This window comes from Musa acuminata, chromosome BXJ2-2 (assembly GCF_036884655.1).
Source record: "Musa acuminata AAA Group cultivar baxijiao chromosome BXJ2-2, Cavendish_Baxijiao_AAA, whole genome shotgun sequence".
Taxonomy (NCBI): Eukaryota; Viridiplantae; Streptophyta; class Magnoliopsida; order Zingiberales; family Musaceae; genus Musa; species Musa acuminata.
Window position 1 is genome coordinate 29,646,788 of NC_088339.1, and position 25,069 is coordinate 29,671,856.

General features: G+C 43.7%; 3 protein-coding genes across 7 annotated transcripts; all 3 read right to left on the bottom strand.

The window, feature by feature from the left end:
- Nucleotides 1-2,424: 2,424 nt before the first annotated feature.
- LOC135605930 (SCAR-like protein 2) lies at nucleotides 2,425-10,170 on the bottom strand. Of its 4 annotated transcripts, none has more exons than XM_065096555.1 (9): nucleotides 9,783-10,170; nucleotides 7,916-8,079; nucleotides 7,632-7,755; nucleotides 7,412-7,541; nucleotides 6,334-6,401; nucleotides 3,590-6,215; nucleotides 3,381-3,467; nucleotides 2,815-2,928; nucleotides 2,425-2,734 (listed from the first exon to the last, which is right to left on the bottom strand). In XM_065096555.1, the coding sequence occupies exons 1-8, from the start codon at nucleotides 9,941-9,943 to the stop codon at nucleotides 2,863-2,865; spliced, it is 3,426 nt and encodes a 1,141-aa protein (XP_064952627.1). In that variant the 5' UTR covers nucleotides 9,944-10,170; the 3' UTR covers nucleotides 2,425-2,734; nucleotides 2,815-2,862. The 4 variants fall into 4 exon arrangements, with proteins under 4 accessions (XP_064952627.1, XP_064952626.1, XP_064952625.1 ...); XM_065096554.1 differs by having other exon boundaries at nucleotides 2,833-2,928; nucleotides 3,381-3,482; XM_065096553.1 differs by having other exon boundaries at nucleotides 3,381-3,482.
- Nucleotides 10,171-12,435: 2,265 nt separating this feature from the next.
- LOC103975462 (peroxidase P7) lies at nucleotides 12,436-17,002 on the bottom strand. Of its 2 annotated transcripts, XM_009390427.3 has the most exons (4): nucleotides 16,749-17,002; nucleotides 16,154-16,345; nucleotides 15,427-15,969; nucleotides 12,436-12,992 (listed from the first exon to the last, which is right to left on the bottom strand). In XM_009390427.3, exons 1-4 carry the CDS (start codon nucleotides 16,962-16,964, stop codon nucleotides 12,573-12,575), a joined length of 1,371 nt encoding a protein of 456 aa, XP_009388702.2. In that variant the 5' UTR covers nucleotides 16,965-17,002; the 3' UTR covers nucleotides 12,436-12,572. The 2 variants fall into 2 exon arrangements, with proteins under 2 accessions (XP_009388702.2, XP_018678130.2); XM_018822585.2 differs by lacking the exons at nucleotides 15,427-15,969; nucleotides 16,154-16,345; nucleotides 16,749-17,002 and adding exons at nucleotides 13,214-13,405; nucleotides 13,481-13,764 and having other exon boundaries at nucleotides 12,436-13,124.
- Nucleotides 17,003-18,536: 1,534 nt separating this feature from the next.
- LOC135586109 (peroxidase P7-like) lies at nucleotides 18,537-25,006 on the bottom strand. Its single transcript, XM_065096561.1, has 5 exons — nucleotides 24,795-25,006; nucleotides 24,424-24,718; nucleotides 24,144-24,335; nucleotides 23,534-24,076; nucleotides 18,537-19,136 (listed from the first exon to the last, which is right to left on the bottom strand). The coding sequence occupies exons 1-5, from the start codon at nucleotides 25,004-25,006 to the stop codon at nucleotides 18,717-18,719; spliced, it is 1,662 nt and encodes a 553-aa protein (XP_064952633.1). The 3' UTR covers nucleotides 18,537-18,716.
- Between the last annotated feature and the right edge of the window lie 63 nt (nucleotides 25,007-25,069).

Genomic DNA, 25,069 nt, shown 5'->3' on the forward strand with positions numbered 1-25,069 from the left:
GTTAGATACATATTCAAGGTTATCAAGAAAGATAAAATGAAAATAAAGCTTTGCAAGATAAATATAACTACCAAGAAAAAGAAATAAGAAATTACATTTAAAGAACACATATTATTTATAAGAAAAAAATTGTCTTTGATAACCTAACATAACACCATAACCATATCAGGACTCAGATAACAGATAAGCTCAAAAGTTGAATCCAGAGACTCCCTACAACATCAACTAAAAATAATGAAGAAAATATTAAAAAATTACTAGAAGAATAGACAACCCCTACCAGGCAACCACTAGAACTTTGGTGAGGAAGCCTGATCACCCTTTTCCTTTCTAACTTGACCAGGACTGAATAAAGAAAACTTTAGTCGTTTCATAACAACGTCATGTATACACTAGCTGACAACTCTCTTGTCCTCTAAATTAAACAAAGCTGTCTTGTTAACACAATCAAATGATTTTTGTATCGGACATCAACTCTCACGATCTCATTTTTCAGGTTATATTAATATTTCCATCACAAGTGGAGAATTTCTCCACTGAATAGAAGATTGGTCAGAATGCATCATTCAGGCCTAACAGTACAATAGAAAAATTCACAGAACCTTTAAGATAAGCAACTCACCAAGCTTTCACTTCCCAACACTGATACCTTATCAGTGCCTCATTCACAGTCTTAATACTAAATTTGCATTTGCTGTATCTTCTCATCTACATAAGCAACAATAAGATTGACAATACGATCATCTTATATTTTGAGACAATAAGCTGAATAATTTTCAGAGCCCTTTTTCTATAGTAGCATTAGCACATAGTTAGATCGTAATCAAAGGCATGTCCTCATGTGCAGGCATCTATCTTATCGCCCTCTCACATATTTTTATGGCATATTGCTTCCAATGGACATCTGCAAAAATATCATAGACTCGGTATGTAGATTCTTGATGAAAGTATCAAGTGCTCTTTTAAGGGGATTCATCATTTGGGGAGAAGTAGACTACTCAAAAATCTAATGCCCATGATAGGTAATATGAGCACATGTCTTGCATTTAAGAGACAACAATCAAACAAGAACAAATGTCACACAAAGATTGATTCGACAATAACAAAAAAGAAGAGTTTAACTGACTATGGAACAGCTAAAGTAGTCCCTCTAGAAAGAACCTTCATAACGAGACTGCCTGGCCAAGAATCATAACGTTGAAGTAGCGCATGTTTCTTCTCATGGAGATGCATTGATCCCAAGTGCTGCAACAAAAGAAACCAAGATGAAGTCAACAAGGAGGAAAAAAACCATGACACTCCAAATAGACAATGTATCAACAACATGTCGTGTTTTGAATCCCAAATAACATCAATGGCTGACTACGTAGAACAATCCGCCCATAACACTATCGCATAGGAATCGACGAAAACGAGGAGAACCACCTGGTTCGCTGACGTTTCCCGTTCGAACGAAGCGTCAAGAAAGAAAGAAAAGGAAAATAAATCAGATCTTCGATCGAAATCCCGTGGAAGAAGGGGACCAGAACCCTATTTTAGGAAGACGGAATCTCGGGGGATGAAGGAGACCGGAAGAAGCATCAAGAAAGGAAGAGAGAAAAGGAAAAGAAATTAGATCTTCGTTCGAAATCTCGGGGGAAGAAGGGGACCAGAACATATATCAGGGAAACGAGAAGAAGCACCCCCGGAGGAAGATTGCTGGTCGTCATGCCCGATCGAGATTAGGGCTTTGCGTCGTTTCTTGGAGTCGGAGACGAAGAAGAAAGAAGGGTCGGACAACGACGACGAGAACGGAGAGAGCTCAGACGATAATATATAGGCATAAAAATATACAAAATAAAATTCAAAATATAAATATTCTTGTAATTAATCTTCATTGAGTTACTATAAGATTGCTATAAACATTCATATCTTAATCGATATTAATACACCTTAAAATTTTCTTATAGTGATAAGAATTTACAAAATTATTAAAATATTCTTTAAACAATTATAATTATCTCATATGTAATCATCTTTGAGTTGAGTTTTCAGCATAAGCACAGGATCTGAATATTTCTAAGAATATATATATATATATGAACTTTTACAAGAATATTATTAGGTAGAACGTCATTTTTAGCTATCAACAAAAGATTCATTAATAACTATGACGACACGTGAAAGTAAGAACTTTGAGTAGAGCAGGATACATTATGACTTACACTGAGGGCAGGATACCTTCATTTTCCTTCTTTTGTGAGTCTAATGTAGAGGAAGATTCCAATGGATAGAGATTTATATGTCAAAGAATTTGTGCATCAAAACACTTGTATGGTTAATTAGCTTGATGATTCTACAACATCTAAGAGAGAGCAACCACCCTTAGCATCAGATTTGCCAGTGTTCCTCTGCAAACAAAAAAAAGCTTTTGTTTCCTTTCAGTAAACAAAGATTGGTTTCTATCATTGCGTTCTTATTTGATTGAACAATGTAGGCAAATATCTACAGTACATTGTGAGTTACAGATGCAGCACCATGATCTGAATATTAAAATGCTTAGAGAGAGAGAGAGAGAGCAACACAGCCCTGGGTACTATATTTACACCGGAAGAATTGCTGATTTACACACACATTTTGTAAATTATTCAGCATGCTAACAGCTGAACTAAAAAGCATTTTATCCACACTTAAATCAGGTTGGAATGTTCGGTCGGTTTAGTTGTCTGTCATCGGCATCCTCATTCGTGCCCGGCTGCTTGATGAGATAAAAAAATATATGAACAAATTAATGAGTGAAACATATGTAAAAGAGAAATAAAAAATGAGTTGGACCTGGTGAATTGTGCTTGCCTTCTCCGAGACTGCAAAACATTGGCAGTGTTACATTGATGTAGCCTGTGGTTGAAGACTTATCTTTGACATCGAAGTACATCTCAGATTATATGACTGCATATAGCAACAGAACAGCATCATGAACAATGTCTTTATTAGCAGAATTAGAGTTCCTGTGATTCGAGAACATGCACCCTGGATTAATCATGGATTTTTAACACGATTATAGGACTTTATGCTTGGATGCAGTATTGATCACACGGATTCTTGTAATTTGTAAAAGCCCATCATTAGTTTTGTGGATATAAGAAATCAATCTTTCACATAGATTTGCAATAGAAATTAACCTAGAAGTGGCAATATAGCTAACTTCATGAGATTCAGTTTGAAACTTAGGCCCCAATTGTGCAGATGATGCTAGCTAATTTGCATATCATGGATAATGCAAGGCATTTTTGTTACAAAGAAGAAATGTTGAATGAAATATTTTGTCAATAGCAAGTCCAATTTAACTACCAATATCACTCATGAAGCTGAAGGCTTTCTAAATCGTGATTCAGACCAACCTTGTTCCTGATTTGACGAAGCAATTCTCCCCATAAGTCGACTTCTTTGTTACTGGCACCTTCTCTCAGATTTTTCTGCTTATTTGGCTTCTGCTGATCTTGCTGCAGATATAATTTACAAATAATGAGGAAACAGCAGGTATAGCATATATCAAAATATAACCAACTGCGATATGTGAAAGCAGTGCAAATGTTAAATATGTCATTACTGTTTTGTTAGAGTATGGCATCATCAGGTCAGAATCACATGGTTGTCTTGGTGCACTCTGATCTTGTTGATGAGGAGAAAAAGATGGAGGAGCTTGTAGACCATTTGGATAATTGGTGTTGTTGGGGAAGTTAGCAGCCTCAACTACTCCTGAAGAAATTGATGGCTTTGATATCCTCCACTTCATTGGAGGAAGTGGTGGAGGTGGTGGCAGATGGCCATTTGTTTTCATCTGAACACTTGCTGGTTCATCTGATGAAGAATCATGCCTTCTTTGTTGATTCCCTAAGGATATAGCAGAACCTTGAACAGGAAGCTTCAAAGTTGCTACATCTTGAAATGTACCTTCAGTGTTCCCAACACCATAATGACCCAATCCACTTTCCATATCCATCATGGATTGGTTCACTTTCTCTAATTTCATATAGCCAGAAAAAGAGGCATTCAACATTGAAATTCTAGGTGAGACATCACATAACTCATGGTCTTCACATTCACTTCTCTCATCTTTATCCCACAGCTCAGAATTAGTGTCTGCGAGAGGGCTAAAGAGATCCTCTGAGGAATAAGGACATGATATACAAAATGTATCGTCATCTGACTCTGAACCATTATCTGGTGATGAATCAACTGGGCCCTGAATCAATTGAAATGCTGGAAAGATGGAGTCCTCACTGGTCTCGGGGAGACTGCCATTGAGAACTTTAAGTTTCATTTTGGAGGTTTCCAGGCCATTCATAGGCTGAAAAGAGATTTTCATATGTTCAAGCGGTGGAGAAGACTGTTCCGGTAAATATGAAGTTGAAGAGGTTGACCTTTCCAAAGACTCACCATCAAACTGCTTTTTGATGCCCTTTCCAAAGAATGCCAGAGAAGCTGCTTCACTTGGTGCTTTCATGCGGTTATTTAGGCGTGAAATATCCTCTGATTTCCTTTTATCGCCAGAAGGTACAGAACCATCAGTATTGGCAATTGATCCTTTTGTTTCAAGTGAGTTCGCAAGAAACCTTTGTCCAGGTTCAGAAAAACCTGATGAGATACCCTTTGTACTTTGGTTATATGCATGATACTGTGACTTAGTATTATAGACAACAGACAAAGGAACACCATCTACAACAGCACTGTTTTTGGTTGTAACAGGTCTGTTGGAGCTTACATTGGTGACAATTGAGTGATTTTCTCGACCCATATCACATACTCCTAATGAAAGGGATCGTGCAGGGACTTGTGACTTCTGCTTGACAACCTTGTCATATTGTTGATTCCTATGGCAAGATGAAGGATATTTGGAGGAATCATTCAATTGAACTAAATCATTAGTTCTGGCTGGAAACCGATTAACACTTGAATTGCTCTGGACCAAGGACCTTGAAACAGGAGATTCTCCATCAATTTTCTGTGCAGATTTGGAAGCTCTTGATATAGATTCACTGAATGAAAATATTGCATCTGATGTGGTCGATGATCCATTAATGCGCTTCGAAGTCTTCAAAATGTTATTTGGTAAATTAGATGAGCAATTCCTAGAACCAGATGTAACATCTACACTAGAATTATTCATCACCCCAAGAAACAAAGGTTTTGAAGCCCCAACTCCAAAAAGACCACCATTTGCCCAAAGTTGGATGGAAGGTGCACAAGCTACAGATGTCTTGGGTCTACTTTTGTCTGCCATCATAATTTGTGAATCAGCAATGTCTGACTCAGGTAAGTGACTGTTTCTGTTGCCTTGATCAAATTTCCCTTCTGAATTATCATGAATATTATTTCCAAAGGAATACTCATGATTTGGAGAAGAGTCAACAGTTTCTTGAGGAGGCGGCATATGACCTGAGCTGCCTGAAGGCTTTAATACCATAAACATTGAAGATGAATCTTGCTTCAAAGAACTTTGTGATGCATTAGGAAGTTTGACAATAGAAGGGTTTGGTGCAGCTCTGTCCTGTTTCCTTATATTTCCGGGTTGCATTTCTCGAGAACTGAAGTCACATGGTGGATTCACTTCCCATTTTGTTTGGCACTCAACTTCTTTCTCGGCATCAGACTCCAAGGTATTGCGTGCATCCGCATGGTTTTCTGCTTCACTAGTGACTTCATCCATGCAGTTTGCACGAGATAATGATACCCGTAATTTACCAGTATCCAGCAAGATGTCTGCTTGACTGAATGCTCCAGCTTTAGTATGGTTCTGATTTTGTGGTTCAGAGTCCACTTGCAGAGACTCTGAATCTTGAACTGTATTAATAAGAGTGACATCACATGACACAGAATTCCTAGGTTTAACTATTTCAGTTTTTTCATCCCATGTAACAGAATATGATCTGACAGCACTAGACCTATGCGGTGAACCTTGATTAGAACTATCACCCAATCGCCCTTTTGAATTGTCATGTGAACCATTTGCGTTCAGATCACTATGATTGCACAGAATCTCAGATTCTGACACTTCATTGTCTTTCAACCCACCAGGCACTGCCGAATTATTTACATCTAATGTTTGTTCCCTGATCCTGGAACCAAAAGATGGAGATCTACTAGAAAATTCAGAATTTAGTCCTGCATCATGTACTGATGCATCCTCAGTTGTAAAGCTTTGCCCATCGATGCTGGGGGATGCAAACCTTGTGCTGCGACAAGCATAACAAAGTTCAGGAACACAAATGTTTCATGTTAGTCCCATAGTCCATGATAAAGAACCAGAAATGTTAGCTTAAGAAATAGAAAACCAAATCAAAGAGACAGTACCTGCTATTTTTGCAGGATATGTAGGCTTCACGTTGAACTTCTCCAATTCTAGGTTGTGATCCTTTCCTCTGAACATAAATATATCATGCAAGATCTTAAGATCAAGCATAGAAATTTTTGGTTATTGCATAAGCAAGTCTAAAGATTTGGTGGGTGAATTTCAGTAGTTTCTAATTAGATGCAACTTTAAGAGTACATGTGCACAACAGGTAAAATATCAAGTTGTCATAACTTTATGGTCTGAGTTATTCCTAATAATCTTTGTGCATATTGGTAAATACCTTGCTGACCTAAACAAGCCTAGTTAGATAAGGATTCTAAACCAAGTTACATACCATGCTGACCTAAACAAGCCTAGTTAGATAGGAGGAGCACAGCTAGTCTATAAATATAGATCCCTCTTCTCTATCTCTCCACTCACTGAAAGGCAATAGAGGATCCCCAAAGGTCTCTTGTTGCCAATAGAGTAAGGAGAAAGAAGTGCAGTGAATCAGCTCAGTCTCATGTGGATTGAGGATTGTTTAGTTGTAGGTCTGACACACATGAAGCACAGGGCAACAATCCAATGGCACAAGGTATCCCTATTGTTCATTGGCTTTACATAACTATCAGAATATAGATTCTAAAAGTAATTTCATGGGGGTAAAAGTATTTTAGTGTTTTCGGCCCATGAACTAACGGTGGTTATGGCCAGTTAAGAAAGGAACTCTCCTTATGTTTCAGAGACAAGGACTTTGGCTCCATTGAGCAAATCATGTAATGAAAACCAAACATAACCAATTAAGAATAATAAAATCACTTCCTAACTAAAATATCAGAGGACAGATTTTTACATCAACTGCCCAGATGATGGCACTTTATTTAAGCTGTGGTTTGTGACTCCTAGTTCTTACCAGTTACATTCTGTGCCCAGCTACCACCATATTGACTCCAGCTGTATGTGTTGATTGACTATATCATTCATTATCAAGTTAATTATACATTTCAAAAGTTTCATCCTATCTAATCACCATTTAAAGCCCTTTTACCAGTTGATATAATAGGAAATAGACACCTGAAATTTAAAAGAAACAAGCACCTGGATTTTCTGAACTTTTTCTCTTTGTAGACCTTCAGCTTTTTCTGTTTCTGATGCAGCCCATGCCCTCCTAAAATACGATGGATCTGAATATCTCTTCAGACAAGCTCCAGTACCATGATGATCAAATCTGAATAGCGGGAGATACTTTTAATTTATTGACAACAAAGCAGAGAAATTATCAGAACACATAATTCAATCATTGCCAAACAAAACATACTTGTCAAGCAAGTACAACTGTGGTGGCTCACGACATTCTTCATACGATTCAATCATAAAATATGGCAACTCACTGGGCACAAGTTGGCTTTTCTCATCTTGAAGACGGGCATGCCATTTGGAACCTGAAATCTGATAATTTAGTATGGAGAAAGACATCTTATAACTATAAGTTATTTTGAGTACCCTGATGCTAAAGAACTCTATAACTGTAATTAGCGCTTTTGCACCTGAATTTAAAATTTTTATAGTATGCATGGATAAAATATGTCAATAGAATGATACCTGCAACATATGCAAAATGTATATGGCTTCTCTGTCCTTTAACAGCCTTCTCAACGAATGGAAGTGCAAATTCTATATTCTGTATTCTTGTAGATATTTTATGCCCTCTTGCAGCTGTAGCTGTTACTTGTTCATGCAAGTCATGGAAGACATCTGCAGCAAATCTATTATATTTCCAGGTTCATCTCAGTAGAGGCATATAGAAAATATTCAAAATATAGTGCACAGAATATCATGAGAAAAATCAGAAAAAGGAAAAATTATGTAAATCAATACCATCCAAAGGAAGCAGAAATAACAATAAGAATAACTGACATAACGAAACAACTATAATAAAAAATAAAGCAGTTGGAAGATCAAGTTATTTAAAACTGAGAAACATAATCTAATGAGCAGAGTACATAAATAAAAATCTTGAAGCACATTGGACCAAGGAGGTATCACACCGATTAGGACTAGCATTCAGCACATAAAAAAAAACGTAGCCAGGATTGAAGAGCACGGAGCATTCAGCTATTGCTTGCATCATATAGCTAAAATCCAGGTGATAAGACTTGCAATTACTTTTCTGCTGAGCTGATATCTAATTGCCAAACCACATGTTGTATCCTCACATTCTTCTCTCACGATAACTATGGCTGGGGAGACTTCCCTTTTGTGGGGACTGCACCAGACTGTTGCACCTTTATAGCAACTGTTGCACAATGAGCCCAAATCAAAACCACAGGCTTTGATACCAACCGTCTGCGTTACTTCTATCATGGAGAGTGCATCAGACAGACAATGGAAATCAATATAGTAATTGTGCTCCATACGAGTGATTAGTTCAATCATGATCTTTGGTTTCCTATCCATTGCTTAGATCTTAGCCATTAGCATCTATGTTTTACAGCTTATAATTAAGACACCGATATAATCCAAATGATTAAGCTCATAAGTTATATAGCAACATCAACATTGCCAAACCATCCTTTATTTTATTACCATGTTCACTGTTATTCTCGAGTGATCTTAACATTACCATCTTCACTAACCACTTACCTCACTTCCCCATCTTTCTATCCTTGAGAACATTTGCAGGTTCTCAACTTATCAAATTCTAAATAAAATAAAGAAAATAAAAGAACCATTCTTTCAGCAAATCCGTTTTGACATAGGACGTGAAGAATCTGCTTTTATGTCATTCTCTAACCTAAAATTTACTCCAGAAGCATAACAATAGCAGAGACCTTCATTGAATTTGTGAGGTATAAGCTGCACTTGCAGCTTTACTCCGCAATGTTGCGGGCCAAGTTCAGAACCGACACATGCCGTCGTCGTATCACCCAAATGATCCATCATCAGGCAGATCTATTCATTGTTATGAGTCCAGCTAGATCGCACATGGGTTGAAGTTGATGCAAGCCACCTTTACGAGCTGCAACAATAATGTTCACTTGCGAGTACGAGACATGTGAGCCCACCAACTCACCAACTCTAGAGGTGGTCTTCCTTCTGATCAGTTAAAAGCAACCACATCCAACAAAAATGCCTCCATCATTCACTAGTAAGCAAACGAGTCGAGATCACCATTTCACAGGAGGAAAAGGAAATTTGATGAATGGTGAGGAATAAGAAGTCTATATAGCCCATTGCAACACCGCAAATAACTTTTATGACCATAGAATTCACAAAGTAAGATGAACTCCAAATTAACTATACCCAAAAGCATCGGAAAGGGGCTTTAAGCCAATTCGAGAACCATCGAGCAAAAATTCGTCCCAGAAGACGCAGCTTTTTGAACGAGTCGAGCAGCAGAACAAATCAAAAGGAGAAACGAACGAGCAAGAAAGGAAACAAGAAGCGAATCAAAGAAAGGGTTACTTACTCCGTAAGGTCGCCCAGCTGCCGCAGTATCCCGACGAGCCCCGCGACCGCGACGCCATCCAAGATCGCCTTGGAATCGTCCTTATCGGATTTACCCTCATCGTAAAGCTTCGCATCTCCCAGCCGGAACTCGTTCCTCACCTGGAGCCGGACGAGCGGCATCGCTCGCTTCCACGACGACCGCCGCCACCCCTCTCGCCGGCCACGGAGGACTTCGAACCGAAGCGGCGCTCCCACGGCCGTCGGGAATGAACCCAAGCTTCTGGAAGCGACGACGGCGGCGAGAAGGCAACGGCTTAACTGTCGGAACTCCGCACTCTTTTCGAACTCTTCCTCTCACTGCTGTCGCTACGAAGCGCTGCTTTCAGTTGCGTTGGGTGTCTTCTTCGGCCGCTGCCGCAATATATAAATATAAATATATATATATATATATATATATATATATATATATATATATATAATGTGAAGAATATATAAAAGAACACAAATATTTTTTTAACAGTTTCCTTTTTATTTATAATAATTTTGTATATTCTATAAAATTAAGGACTAAAAAGGACAAGATTTTCCGAATATGACGTCATAAAAAATTATAACTCAGCTGTAATTTTTCATAATAAAAACAAGAAAAGCAAAATATATGTGCATTATTATCACGATAACGAAGAAGAGGAGAAAGGATTGGGTACATTAGGTGGGACACGATGTCGGGAAGGGGATCCATCATCACACAACAATGATTGATTTGGGTGGGGGAGGGATCAAGAAGTCTTCTACTAACCATATCAAATTAAGTGATTAATAAAGGATTAATTAAGCTTGATGACCATAACAATTTCTTCCTCGGCCTGTGTGTTATGATCCTCTTCCGTAGCAAACACTCTAAGAACGTAAATGACAACGAACACGCCCCAAATGCTGCCTGTCCACGTTTTGTTTTGATTGGAAGGTGAAGACTAAAACAACAAGAAAATACTAAGACAATAATAACAAAAGGAGACACGTGCTTACGCATGTGACACCAATGTGCGTAAAGTCAACAGGAAAAAATAGTATGATATCACTGTCACAGTAAATAAAGATGATGATCGGATCACAAAGGAATCTTTTACCACTAAATTAATGATCATCAGCACACAACTCAAAGCTAAGTTGTGCACCCCATAAGTGAACTTACGCAAAGAAGAGGTAGCAAACATGCATATGACTTCCATACAAAATATTATACAACAGGTACACTTCAACTTGCATTTTCATTGTAGTCTTTTGGTCAAACCACATGAACCTCTCTTCGTCTCCTTATCATGTGGCAATAAAATAAGGTTAGCCCTATTCAAAACACTCTGCAGCATCAGTTTGGAAGGAAAGAGCAGCAAGCAGCACAGCACAAGGTTTCAATGTTTTACTTCTCCAAGTCTGGTAACAGCCAAAGTGCATGCAATGATTGAGCTTGTGAAGCAGCAGCAGCACTGCACGATGTACGTGCTCATGGTGAGTTAAGATCAGAACCTGGAGAAGCTAGTTTCTTCCCGAGGTTCCATGCTTTTACCCTTCCCAAGTCTGGTAACACCTAAAATGCATGCAATGATTGAGCTTGTCTTCTGGCAAAGGAAGGGCATGATGATGCATGAAATGTGTCTCCTGGCTGCAGTGTCCTCCCACGGCAGAAAGCTCCATGGCCCATGCACCAACGTGATGTGAGTTGTCAGTTCTAGATGTACTGTAATAGTAGGTCAGATGTGGTCAGAGTCTGTGGCGTGGGTTCTTTGTTGAGCAGCGTGGATGACGGATCATGTCTTATTGTTTAAGCTGGAGCTGGTAAGCTAGGTTTCAGTAATCTAAACCTTTCTGCAGTGGAGCCACCATTGATGTACCTTGGGATCCCAAGTTTCTCTATTACAGAGTGACGCCACTGCCTCGGTGGTCTCAGCAGCCTTGATTTGCTTCATGGTTTCATGACCCTTCTGTAACGCACAAGATATGTGCAGACAAGAGGATAAGCTTTCGATGGAAACGACATATGTGTACGCAGGAAGTGGATTCTCCATGCAGCATGAAGGTCCATGGCATTTCGTGCTTCATAGTTATACCTTAGTCGGTATTCGAAATGAGCACTATGTTCTCTGCAAGACTTTCCTACATAAACATATTCTAGAAGACTATAATCATTATACAGCTACGGAGATTAAATTAGTTTGAAATCTTTAATTTAGTATAACAAAAGAGGAGATGTATATGATACATATTTATGATTTTTTTTTCATTCTCATGATATTCTTATATAATAAATATTTGATATGCCATTTTTGAATTTTTTTTTTCCAAGATGTCCATTTATTATATTTATCAATTAACTTCCGTCATATTTCCTAAAGACACAATAGCAATTCTTGTCCTTTTTAGTGGATCAGCTCATAAGATAAATCTGTCCGATGATTTAGCCTCAAAAAGGGCCTGTGAGTTCTTTAACCCAATAGCCTCCTTCAGTCAACTAGGACAGCACTTGGGCCTTCAATTAGTGTCGTCATGTTGATGTTTATCTGTAACGAGATGTTGGAGGATATAAAAATGTCAATTAAGTATATGCTTAGATAGATGTTGTAAACTGGACTTGAGGGTCTACCGATCTGCTTCGATTCATCAACAAATATAACTAAGGGGTAATCAAACCTGGATTAGATGAGTCGATAGACTTAGCGAATACATGTTTGAAGCTTGCAGATACGCTCGATAACGATGCATGATAGAAGTTGTTATTAAACCCTTGGGGTTTTTATTGGCACATGGTGTGTCAGTTCACCTTCTTGCAATCCAACCTAATCTCTCCCTGGCTTCCCGTCAACGGGCTGATGTTTCCCATCTTCACCATGGCCGCCGCGAAGTCCCTCGAAAAGGCTGCGGCGTTGGTGCTGTACTGCCGGACCAGCGCGTCCTGAGTGCCGTTGTTGAAGAGTTCCTGGTCCGAGTGGAGGAGGCCCTTCTGCGCCACCAGGTTCTGATAGTACGCGTTGTCGAAGGCGGTGGGTGTCTGCAGGTCGAGCGGCGCCAGGGTGTTGTCGCCGCCGGAGGACGGGCAGTTCTGCTGGGTCTGCGACGCGAAGCTGGCGTCGATGTTGGCGTCGTTGTAGATGTGGGAGCGGAAGTTGACGCAGCGGGCCTGGCCGATGGTGTGGGCGCCGGAGAGCGCGGTGAGGTCCCGCGCGTTCAGGTTCTTGTTGGCGAAGGCCGTCTTCAGCTGGGAGAGGCTGGAGCCGGGGGCCGGGAGGTTGGTGTTGGCCGCGCTTTGGCTGGCTGTGGTCGCGTCCCTGCGTCCCAGTTTCACCGTCCACGATGGCCCTCCAAGCTGAAAGAGATCGTTTCGTTTATCAGCTAAGAAAGACAGAGAGAAACAGAGAAGAACAGAGAGCGAGAGAGAAGGGATGCGCTACTGACCAAAACTACGCCGTCGCGGGCGGCAAGTGCGACGATATCGGCGCACGAGACGATGCCAGGGCAGGCTGCTTCCACGTTGGATTTGATGGTGTCGATCACATCGTAGCCACGCACAGAGTTGGCATTCGGTCCCGCATTCTTCTCTCCGGTGAACGTCGCCGTGTCATCAAGAAGGATCGACCCGTCGCAGCCCTGCGAGAACTCCAATATTCAGAACCTCAAACAGCACATCGGAAACCATGCAATGCAAGAAAGGCGTCGCCCTACGTTGACGAAGCAATCATGGAAGAACATCCGGAGGATGGAGGCGCCCATCCTCGGCTCGTTATTGACGGCCTGCGTCATGGCCGACCGCACCACGGTCTGCAGGTTGGGACATGTCTTTCTGTAGAACATCGGCGAAAGCTGCCCGTCGGCAATGCAGACAAGTAGAGCAAGGCAGAAGACGATGGCGATTCTCTCAGAGGACACAGCCATGGGTGATCGACGGACAACCTGATACCACCCAAGTGAACCGCCAAAGGAAGCCTAAGCTGAGGTGAGAAGAAAGCCTCTCCATGGCAAGGTATATATAGCAGTCACCGTGTTTGCATGGCTCTCAAATATCAAGGGTACGTGGAATTCAAACATGGCTGCGCAAAGACCTGCATGTCACATGTACTCGCCATCCAATTAGCTAAGTGTTAAGAGTCAGCAAATGCTAACCTCGATGGTCACACACAGCTGCCTTCACGCCACTCTCTGTGGAATCGAACGTGTTCGAAGCATGAGGGTTCAATTTGGCTAGTACTATGTGTGCTGCGGAGTTGGCCACATCATATAGTTTATGGCATGATTGCATGGAGACAACTAACAACTGGACGAGCATCAAGAAGAGCAGCCTTCTTCTTTGACTACGTAAACGAATCTGCATGCATGTGCGGGACGGATCGGGGCCCACATCGTTGACTCTACATGCTTTGACTGGCAGAACTCTTGTATGGATGCCCGTGACGAGCTGCGATATGCATGACAGCCTTCTTCCACCCGACTTAGAGAGTGATGGAGTAGTCTTGGATTCTTATGCAAACTATTCAAACAGTCGATAGAGGTGCCTAACTGGTTCGATCTAACATTGTCTTCATGCATCATTGCATTGAAGGCTGCAGCTCTTCCTTGAATTGGGTAATAAGACAAAGGGTGAGTGAGGTGCTAAACATGTCGGTGAGAAAATAATAGTATTAATAATATAATCAAACTATCATTTATGCTTTGAAATTTCACGAGGTAGCAGGCAGGAACATGTTAGCTTTAGTGTTCGTCAAATAGCTGGAGTCTACTGATGGTCAGGGATGTTCTTCTACGGTGCTCAGTGGACATGACCTGTCTCTCCTAAATGCAGGGTTTTATATTCTATACCACATGTTGGAGACCGGCAAATTTCATGTTACAAGTGCATCGCATATGATTAGTTTTCTGTACGAAAGATGGAAGCCATAATATTTTTTTATATATACGATAAATTATAGAATTAATCTCACACAATCCTCGGCCGCAGTCATGATTCTCCACACGACTTAAGTCACTATACACGGGCGGATCTTAAAGAGGGCTAAGGAACCGTCAAAATGATATCAACGGTCTAACGTTCGTGTGAGAGACGCGAACGCTTTTGGAACCGCTTGCCCATTAGCCCAAACCGTGATTCGATTTCGATCCGTGAGCCCGATGTGAACAAGTCACGTCGATTTGGTCGGAGTCGATAACGGCTCTTAACAGATTACATGAAGCAGCAAGCAATATGGTTCTCGATAACGTCATCGACCAAGTCGATGGTCACATTCATCTACCATCACGCACGCAAATGTTGACTCGAAATGGATTGGACGTTTTCGTGGTAAAACATGGTTGAATTTAGTGCACTGATGATGCAATCCACTTCCGGATTCGGAACGTTAACTCGGTTGACCAAGTCAAACCTGCCGCAATTGGTAACCGCATGGAAGCGGTCAACGTCAATCGCTGCATCAAGATGTGTGCCATGGATCATGCGGAGCATCCGCGCAAGAAAGCTGTAGTTGAGATCTCATGTGATGCATGTTGTTTTCTTTATTATTATTCCCCAACACACAACGAGCGTTATTACCTGTAATGGTGAATACACACTTGGATAATCGTGCTCATGTACGTATAGTTAGGCCATCTACGTACGCCACGTCACATTAGTTGTTGACCTTCCTGCAGTTCAACCTGATCTCCCCCTTGGTCCCTGTGAGCGGGCTGATGTTTCCCATCTTCACCATGGCCGCCGCGAAGTCGCAGCTGAAGGCCGCCGCGTTGGTGCTGTACTGGCGGACCAGCGAGTCCTGAGACCCGTTGTTGAAGAGCTCCTGGTCCGAGTGCAGCAGGCCCCGCCGGACCACCAGGATCTGGTAGTACCGGTTGTCGAAGGTGGTGGGCGTCTTGAGGTCGAGCGGGGCCAGGTTGCTGTCGCCGCCGGAGGCGGGGCAGGTATGCTTATGGGTCGACGCGAAGCTGGCGTCGACGTTGGCGTCGTTGTAGATGTGGGAGCGGAAGGTGGTGCAGCGGGCTTGGCCGATGGTGTGGGCGCCGGAGAGCGCGGTCATGTCGCGGGCGCTCAGGCCCTTGGAGGAGAACGATGAGATGAGCTGGGAGAGGCTGGAGCCGGGGCTGGGGAGGTTGCTGTTGGCCGAGCTTTGGCTGGCGGTGGTGGCGTCCCTGCGTCCCAGTTGCACGGTCCATGTTGGTCCCCCGAGCTGCAAGGAACATTTACCGCAGTCATCAGTGAACATCTCACATCCATCGCCATCGCCGTCATTAACACTATTGTCTTCTCATCATTGATGCGACAGCTTGACGATGAGCCGGTGTTTCCATCACGATACATTTACACAAGTAATTCTTCCATTCTTGGGGAAGCGCAGGGGTCGCGGTACTCACCAGCACAACACCGTCACGCGCGGCGAGCGCGAGGATGTCAGCGCACGACACAGTGGCTTTGCACGCGGTCTCGACGTTGGATTTGATGGTATCGATGACTTCAAAGCCGCGGACGGAGTTGACGTTCGGGCCCGCGTTCTTCTCGCCGGTGAAGGTAGATGTGTCATCCAGAAGAATCGATCCGTCACAGCCCTGAGAAAGCGATCGAGAGAACAAAATATGACATCCAAATGGATCAGGTCAAAAGATCGAACAGTTTATGATGTCACTGAGATCATAGCACAGTGGAGTGTAGAGAACAGAGTCGATCGACACACTTTGACAGTGGTCAAAACTAAAGAAGGACAAAAGGATGCCAATCAAGATGTACTTCGAGTTGAGCTCAATAAACCATGACAGCTAACTCAATCTGGCGACGGCACGCCACAAATCACCATTAAGAATCTCTATCGCAAGAAATTACTGGGCGTACTCTGTTCATATCTTTCTTCATAGACCAAACGATCACAAACAAAGAGACGGATTGCGTTGGCAGAAGCATTTCCATGGTATCTCTGTGACAGATAAGAAGGAAGAGGAGAGAGACGACGCATACACTGACAAAGCAGTCGTGGAAGAACAACCGGAGGATGGACGCGGCCATCCTCCCCTCCTTGTTGACGGCCTGAGTCATGGCCGACCGCACGATGCTCTGCAGATTGGGGCACGTAGAGCTGTAGAACGTCGGCGACAACTGTCCATCGGCGGCGCAGGCAAGCAGAGCAAGGAAGCAGAAGACGAGCACTCTGTCACGGCAGAACGCGGCGGCCATGGTTGATCAACAGGAAGCTCGAGTTGGAGATGGGAAGAGCGTCCCGAGACGGCCGGATATATATAGTACTGCACCCGCTTGCATGGCTTCAAACATTGCTGCCATCAAATTGTTCAGATATAATTAAGCAGCAGTAAATGAAAACTTTAATCCCCATTGATTACGCGCAACCACAATCAATAGATTTGGTGCAGAATTGAGGCCACCAACAGTGTTCAAAAGAAGGGCATTAGAACGCCAGGACCACATGGACCTTCATGCTACGTTTGGGAAACCTTTGCATAATGGAGAAGATGGTGAGGAGGAATTAATTACAAGCAAATATACTATCAACTATCGTCATTCATGATAAGTAAGTCAATTATAAGTTTTCTTCTTGTCATTTATGATGATAAAAATAATTAATAGATTCCTTTTCATCATTTATGCGGAGAAAGATAATCTAAAAACTTACATTTAATATAAAAATAAAAGTACCTTTTTTTGGAGCAATCAAACTTGAAATTGAGATTACTAATTGCATAGGAAGGATTAGATTGAAAAGCCTAATCCAACATCGATCTTTGCCTAAGTGACACTCTAGGAGCTTAATAGTTCGGATCACGTCCAACCGATCAAGACATCAATGATTTTTTTATATGAATTAATCTTAAATAAATAACAAAGTTATACGTGAAACAACTGATCTGAAACTTTTTAGTTTTTGTTGTGTTGATGGAGGATGGCGTGACAGCGAGTTTGTTCTTGAGGTTGATCGAGGCAGTGAGGTTGGATCAGTCTCTTTTCCAAAACAGGTCAAATTAGTCTTCAAAAGTAGTAGGCCGGACAAATCCATCCATCCAGTGGAGAGATGGTGTAAGACTACCCGAGAGGGAGGGGAAACGAGATAGGAATGGTCCATTTCCTATGACTACATACAACAACAAACGAGAAGCATGATTCGTTGTCATCGGATCAAGAAGGATAGCAGCCATCAATGTGTGGTAAGGAGGAGAATCTTTCATCTATATCAGGTTGGGCATACACCTAAGTGCAAGTCAAGTCGGTGACAAAAAATATACCCTACTTGTTATATATTATTCGTGTTTGCACACTAAAAATACGACCTCTTAGCCATGGCAAACAGGTGCAAAGCTTAAGCTTGTCATTTGTTTATGGGAATGGTGTGATTGTAGAGGGTGGAGGTGCACATGCAATGTACCAACACAAATCTAGCGTCACGTTGCTATGTTTCCTTTATAATTGAGATGCCCTTTCACATGCATGTCGCATATAGTGTTGCCACAATTATGAATGCAAGGGCTTTTAACATACCTATATATATATATTATTAATGTGTTTACATCATAGGTGATATGATAAATATTCTATAGTGCATGAAGTTTCGAGGAACACCATGAGGAGGACATATTTTACGTTGACAGGCAATAAAGAACAACATATATGCGCATGCTTGTCGTTCTCATCTGCCACTGCAAGACCACACCACCGAGTGCACATTCTCCATTATGAGGAATCCAAAGTAGCACCGACCATCATCCACTCCCAAAGAGAAGAAGAAGGAGAAGAATGTTAGTGGAAACTCATCTTGCATTGCTTGGTGGATTATTCATACGAGTGATCTCTTCCTATTCTTGCTTGATTCACGAACAATGGTAGCAAATATATATGGGTGAGCAATGATAGCAAAGAACAAATAGAACCGAGCAACTCTATCCACAAATAGTACTACTGCAGAATGCAAAGAATCCTTCAGTTCGTCCTCCGGCAGTTCAATCTGATCTCCCCGAGATATCCCGTCAGTGGGCTGATGTTTCCCATCTTCACCATGGATGCCGCGAAGTCCGTGGCAAATGCCGTCGCGTTGGAGCTGTAGAGCTGCACCAGCCAGTCCGCTGGCCCGTTGTTGAAGAGCTCCTGGTCGGAGTGCAGCAGCCCCCTCCGGCCCATCAGGTTCTGGAAGTAGCTGTTGTCGAACCGGGTGGGGCTGGTGGAATCCAGCGGGGCCATCGTGGCGTCGCCGCCGACGGCCTGGCAAGTCTGCCTCCGGAGCCACGCGAAGCCCGGGTCGATGTTGCTGTCGTTGTAGACGTGGGGGCGGAAGTTGCTGCAGCGGGCGCTGCCGACGGTGTGAGCGCCGGAGAGCGCGGTCAGGTCGCGCATGTCGAGGCCCTTGGCCGCGAACGTCGACATCAGGGTGTAGGCGCTGGCGGAGGCGGGCGGGAGGTTAGCGACGGCCGCGGAAATGCTCGCCGTCCTCGCGTCCCGGCGGCCCAACGCCACCACCCAACTTGGTCCACCGAGCTGCATGCGGAAAGCCCATCAGTTTCACGTGTCCAATGCACTGTTATGGAATGGATAGCATGAGGCCGACCAAGGTAACCCCGTCGCGGGCGGCGAGGGCGAGGATGTCGGCGCACGACACCACCGCTCTGCAACTCGCTTCGACCTGGGCCTTGATGGAGTCGATGACTTCGTAGCCGCGGAGGGAGTTGCGGTTCGGCGGCGCGTTCTTCTCGCCGGCCATGGCTTGTGTGTCATCGAGGAGGACGGATGCGTCGCAGCCCTGAGGAAAAGGTCAAATACGCTGGTCAACGAAACATCCACCATCGACAAAGAATTCCCCTGTGCTAATTCTTCTTTTCACCCATTGGGACACTCCAGGCTGTAAAGAAGCTTATGCGATCAAATCATTAGCTGTCCGATGGACGTTTCCTTTCCGACACCGCAGGGAATTAGAACCTTCCAACTACCACATCCCGACCGTTCATTCCCTAAATCTTTCGATCAACTGAAGTTTGGAACTAATCTTACCGACATCGAACAGGAAGCAATCTAACTAAGAAGTCAAGCAGACAAACTTATCCATCTAAAGCATGGAGAAGCAATCGATGCCTCACGTTGACGAAGCAGTCGTGGAAGAAGAGGCGGAGCATGGAGGCGCCCATCGTAGGGTCCTGGCCGACGGCCTGGGTCATCGCCGACCGTACGATGCTCCGCAGGCTGGGACAGGTCCAGTCGTAGAATGTGGGTGACAACTGCGCACGTACGCTGCAAGCCACCAAACAGACGGTAGCTACCGCAAGGAAGGCGGAGCGGTACGAAGCCATGATCGAAGCGAAGCCTAAATCTGTGAAGATGCAATGAGATAGGCTTTCCGTTGGCAAAGCTATATATAGTTCTCTTGCGACAGTGTGTGTTCTTTGCATGGTTCGTCTTCTCGTCGTGAATACCCTAGGGTTGATGTGACCAGGAGCGGTGGGCGAATGCCAATAATTGGCCTAATACACCATATGATCCTCCTCTCGACAGCAACATCGGACCTAACCTTCGCGTTACGATCTTTGGATGGTGGAAATGGAGCTCTTCGCGATCATAAAGCAGGGAGACACGAGCCCTGCTCGCTTCAAGATGCGTGCGGTGACGCCGACACTCTCCCATGCCCACTCCATGGCATTTGGACTCTATCGTTGGGTGGGGGGGATGGGAGGGTGGAAATCTCTTGGTAACACTTTGTGGGGATCAATCATTGTACCATTTGGAAGATTAGAGTAGGTGTGATGAAGGTGTCACCATGGTTTTTTATATAGGCTGTTGTGATGAGATCGATCGAGGTGCACCAAACATAACAGTAGTGAGGGCCACTCGGTTTGGTGGCTGGTCAAGTGTTGCTCTATTATCCACTGTGAACACGAATCGGAATGCATCCGAAGGACTCTTCTTAGCTGGATGCTCTTTCTTTAATCTCATATGTGTCCTTCTTTAGCATGGATCCATATAATTTAATTTCAGATTCGTTGATTCGATTAATTCTGATCATGGTTCGATTCAAATCGGAACGGAATCGGTAAAGATAGTGAGATGTCCGATCAACTTCAGCAGCTTAGATTTTTACCGTGAAGTAAGTATTCATGGGATTGAGTATGTCAGCAAAGTTGGAGGACATGCATGTAGACGTGTTTGTTTGGTGGATGACGCATCTTCCCCACCGACGGAGGTGGTGGGTTCTTACGTGAAGGAATCGTCTGGGCTTTGGTTGGGGGTGTCCACTGCCGGTAAAGAACGAGAACAGGGTACCTTTCTGCAGCAAGAAGTAATAAGAAGATTTAGATCTTTCTTGCTAGCGAGGAATCAATCTACTGTTGCATGCAGTGTTAGAGACCCGCCTCGGGAACTTACGGTTTCACCTGCAGAACATGTACAGCTCCCATGGACAAATAGAATGCGGGCAGTGTCTCTCTCTTCTTCCTCTCCGGTTTGACTATACCTTCGCTTTTTCGTTTCTAACAGGTGGACAAGAGACTATCCTGATCTATTATAGGTGATCAAAATCCAACGTCATAAAGCACAAAAAATTTTACGTCATAAAGCACAAAAAATTTTACTTCCACGTGGGATAGATATACTTGCAAGAGACTAAATTGTGGAATAGGTCCAGAATATAGATACTCTGGTGTCACTCTTGCGATCGTTAGCAGTCATGTCAGCATCGATATGAAGTCTTAGGGTTAATATGGTGTCGCGTCGACGTGGCACCCCGGACTCGAGTCGGACGATCGCCTGTCTCATGCTGTCCGAGGTCGTATGAGACGATGCTGCATAACACAGAGTCGCTCCAAAAAGCTTGGAACGACACCGTGCGGGTCAGTCGGCGCTCACACGATAGGTACAAGTCGACCGCCCAAGGAGTCGATCACCATTAATTGATTTTGTACGACCAACCCTCTTTCGAAGGTATAAAAGATAACCCCCTGATCGATGCTGGGGAAGGTACATCAAACATTCGACCCATTTATCCACACACCACTAACCTAAGCTTCGGAGGAATCAGGTTGGGAAATCTATCTCTTGACCTCAACCCGTGTACAGGAACCCGACGATGAAGAAGTAAGTCTCTCACCAAGAGAGAAGACCGTGTTTGGTAGAAGATTCTCAAACTCAACAAGACTCGACGTTAGTCTCCACCCCTCGAGCATCCGTGTGGACGACATTGCGTATCTAGGATTGGACCAAATTGTATTGACACCTTAATCATGACGTAAAGGTTCGCTAACATATTTAACATATTGCTATATTTTATGGAGCACAACAAATTATTTTGACGATGAGTTATAATCTAAAATGTATTTGTGAAATGATGCACGATTTATTTAACAAAATAGAATAGTTCAAGGAAATGATGATTTTAAAAATTAAAGAATGTGGAGAGAAATTTTATTTTAATAAAATAATTAATCTATTAAATTATCGATCATAATTTATAAAAAAATATTTACCCTCATGTTAATAATACTATATCCATATAAGTTCATGTAGCTCATCTCTTGCTTCTAATTTAGGTTAGATCAAAATGCTATAATCTTTTTTATTTAGAGATTTACGATCTCGTGAAGGATATAGAATCAAACCTTATTATAATGTATTTGAGAGTCACCCCATTAGTGGTTCCATGTTACAACATGACTCCTACCTCCTAATCCATTAGTCAAATGCTAAGTGGATTCTAATACTATTCTATCATGTTTCGGATTAATAGATAATTTACTCATTAGCTCTGTTGAGTCTAAACCATTAATTTTAAATATTTTAAGTCAAAGTTGACAGTAAAAGTCTAACAAGTCAACTTAGGATTAAATTAGTCATCCGATATTAGATTGTTTCTGATATCATTTTATCATAATTTATATCAATAGAATAATTTATCCATTAACTTTTTTCAGTTTGAACTGTTAATTCAAAAATATTTAAGCTTAAATTAATAATAATAGATCTATCAACTTAGTAACTTAAGTCATCACCTGTTCAAACGTTCAATAGGGACGATTACTGTTTGATTACTCATCACCTCCGATAGAGCTGCTCATTCACAAGCCAAGGCACGCAAGCCTGCTTTAATTGTCGCGCTCCCATGCACAGCAGTCGAACTCGAAGTAGCCACTCACGGGTACACAGTCAACACGTTCCCTCTTCTCGTCTTCTTCACGGTCAACATCGGGTTGAGCTTCTCATTTGCCACGGACTCTATTCCACAGTGCAGAAATCGGTGTGACAGCCGAGTAAACTTTGGCCTATAGTAGCCATGGAGTTTGGGACACGGATGAGCGAGTTGTCATGACAGTGACCTGCCCGTGAGGCATCGAAAAGGACGTGCATGTGATCATTGTGCAGGCCAATCCCTTTCTGTATGCCAGACTGACATCGATCCGAGCTGTCTCACGTACCAGTGAGGCTAAGCTAAGCATTCCGGAAGTTGCTCTGTTTTCTTCACCTCCAACCATGCTATTACTACCGTCGGCATGAAGCTGCCACTCTATTTGTGCCGTGCGGTAGGAGACGCTTCTCCTTCAATGTTGTCATCTTAGCTTAGGGTCGATCACAGTGCGAACGACTACTGATACGATCAGTAGATGATAAGGTTGACAACCGTACAGAATCATTCGGTCAATAGTTATCGTTCCTCTTACCATCAGCGACGAGAACTTATTCTTGATTTTTGTTGAAGAAATAGATCTTATAATTGTCTCCTCGCTACGTGAAAGAACAGTGACTACTGCATCATATCAGTTCGCCTTTCTGCAGTTCAACCTGATCTCGCCATTTTTCCCGGTGAGAGGACTGAGGTATCCCAGCTTCACCATCGCGCTCGAGAAGTCGCTGGCGAACGCCGTGGCGTTGACGCTGTAGTTGCGCACCAGTGCGTCCTGAGACCCGCCGTTGTAGAGCTCCTGGTCCGAGTGAAGTAGGCCCCGCGCCGCCACCAGGTTCCTGTAGAAGCTGCTGTCGAACAGGTTGGGGGTCGCCACGTCGAGGGGGGCCAGGTTGCCGTCGCCGCCCGTCGCCGGGCAGGTCAGCTTCCTCTCGGCGGCGAAGCTGGCGTTCACGTTGGCGTCGTTGAAGATGCGGGAGCGGAAGAGGCCGCAGCGCGCCATCCCGATGGTGTGCGCGCCGGAGAGCGCCGTCATGTCCTGCGCGCTCAGGCCCTTGGCGTCGAACATGGAGATCAGCGTGGCGAGGCTGGAGAATGGGCCCGGGAGGTTGGAGTTGGCCGCGTCCTGGCTCGCCGTCCTCGCGTCCCTGCGGCCCAGCGGCACCGCCCACGTCGGACCCCCAAGCTGCAGCGGCAGTTTCCATGTAACACCGCAACACGCTCTACTCTCGGGAGGACATTGGTGTACTGACCAGGTATACGCCGTCGCGAGCGGCGAGGGCGACGATGTCGGCGCAGGAGACCGTGGCGTTGCAGGCCGCCTCCACCCGGGTTTTGATGGCGTCGATGACTTCGTAGCCACGGACGGAGTTCGCATTCGGCGCCGCGTTCTTCTCGCCTGTGAAGTTCGCCGTGTCGTCCAGCAGAATCGACGCATCACAGCCCTGATCCCAGCATTCAGATGGCGACGGACGAGACGTGACCACACCATAGAAAGCAACAAGACGAGAGCTAATGGAGAAATGGACGTACATTGACGAAGCAGTCATGGAAGAAGAGGCGGAGAATGGACGCACCCATACGCGGCTCTTGGCTGACGGCCTGGGCCATCACCGACCGCACGATGGTCTGCAGGTTAGGGCAGGTGGTGGCGTAGAACGATGGCGACAGCTGACCATGGAGGACACCAGCAAGCAAAGAGAATACGATGAAGCCAGGAAGAAGAGAAGCCATGACCGACGAAAGGTAATGTGCTGCGATGGAAGGCCTACTTCGGCCGGCAAATTTATTGAGCAGAGTGCTCTGTATGCAGCGCAATTGACACCGTCTGTTGGAGAATCCAATATGGTTTGGTGATTATTCTAATGTACGCAGAAGACGGTGGGCACATAGACAGGTCTTACCTCATGTGTTGATCTGACCTGCTTCGGTGCCCCCTTCCCCACAAGCTAAAAGCTTCAGTGGCCTTCCTCTCCACTGTCGCCATGTGTTGGGCTACTGCTCCAAAGACTACCAGAGAGGTCAAAAACACTTCCTTTTCTACTTGGATTATTATTAGTACTTCTGATAGAACATTATCTGAAGCCATATCTATATGAACAGTGTTGACTCCCATGTCCGGCGGCCTAATTACTTTAACCTGAGCTCGGGACACTGACAAGTATCTGTCAAATGCAGT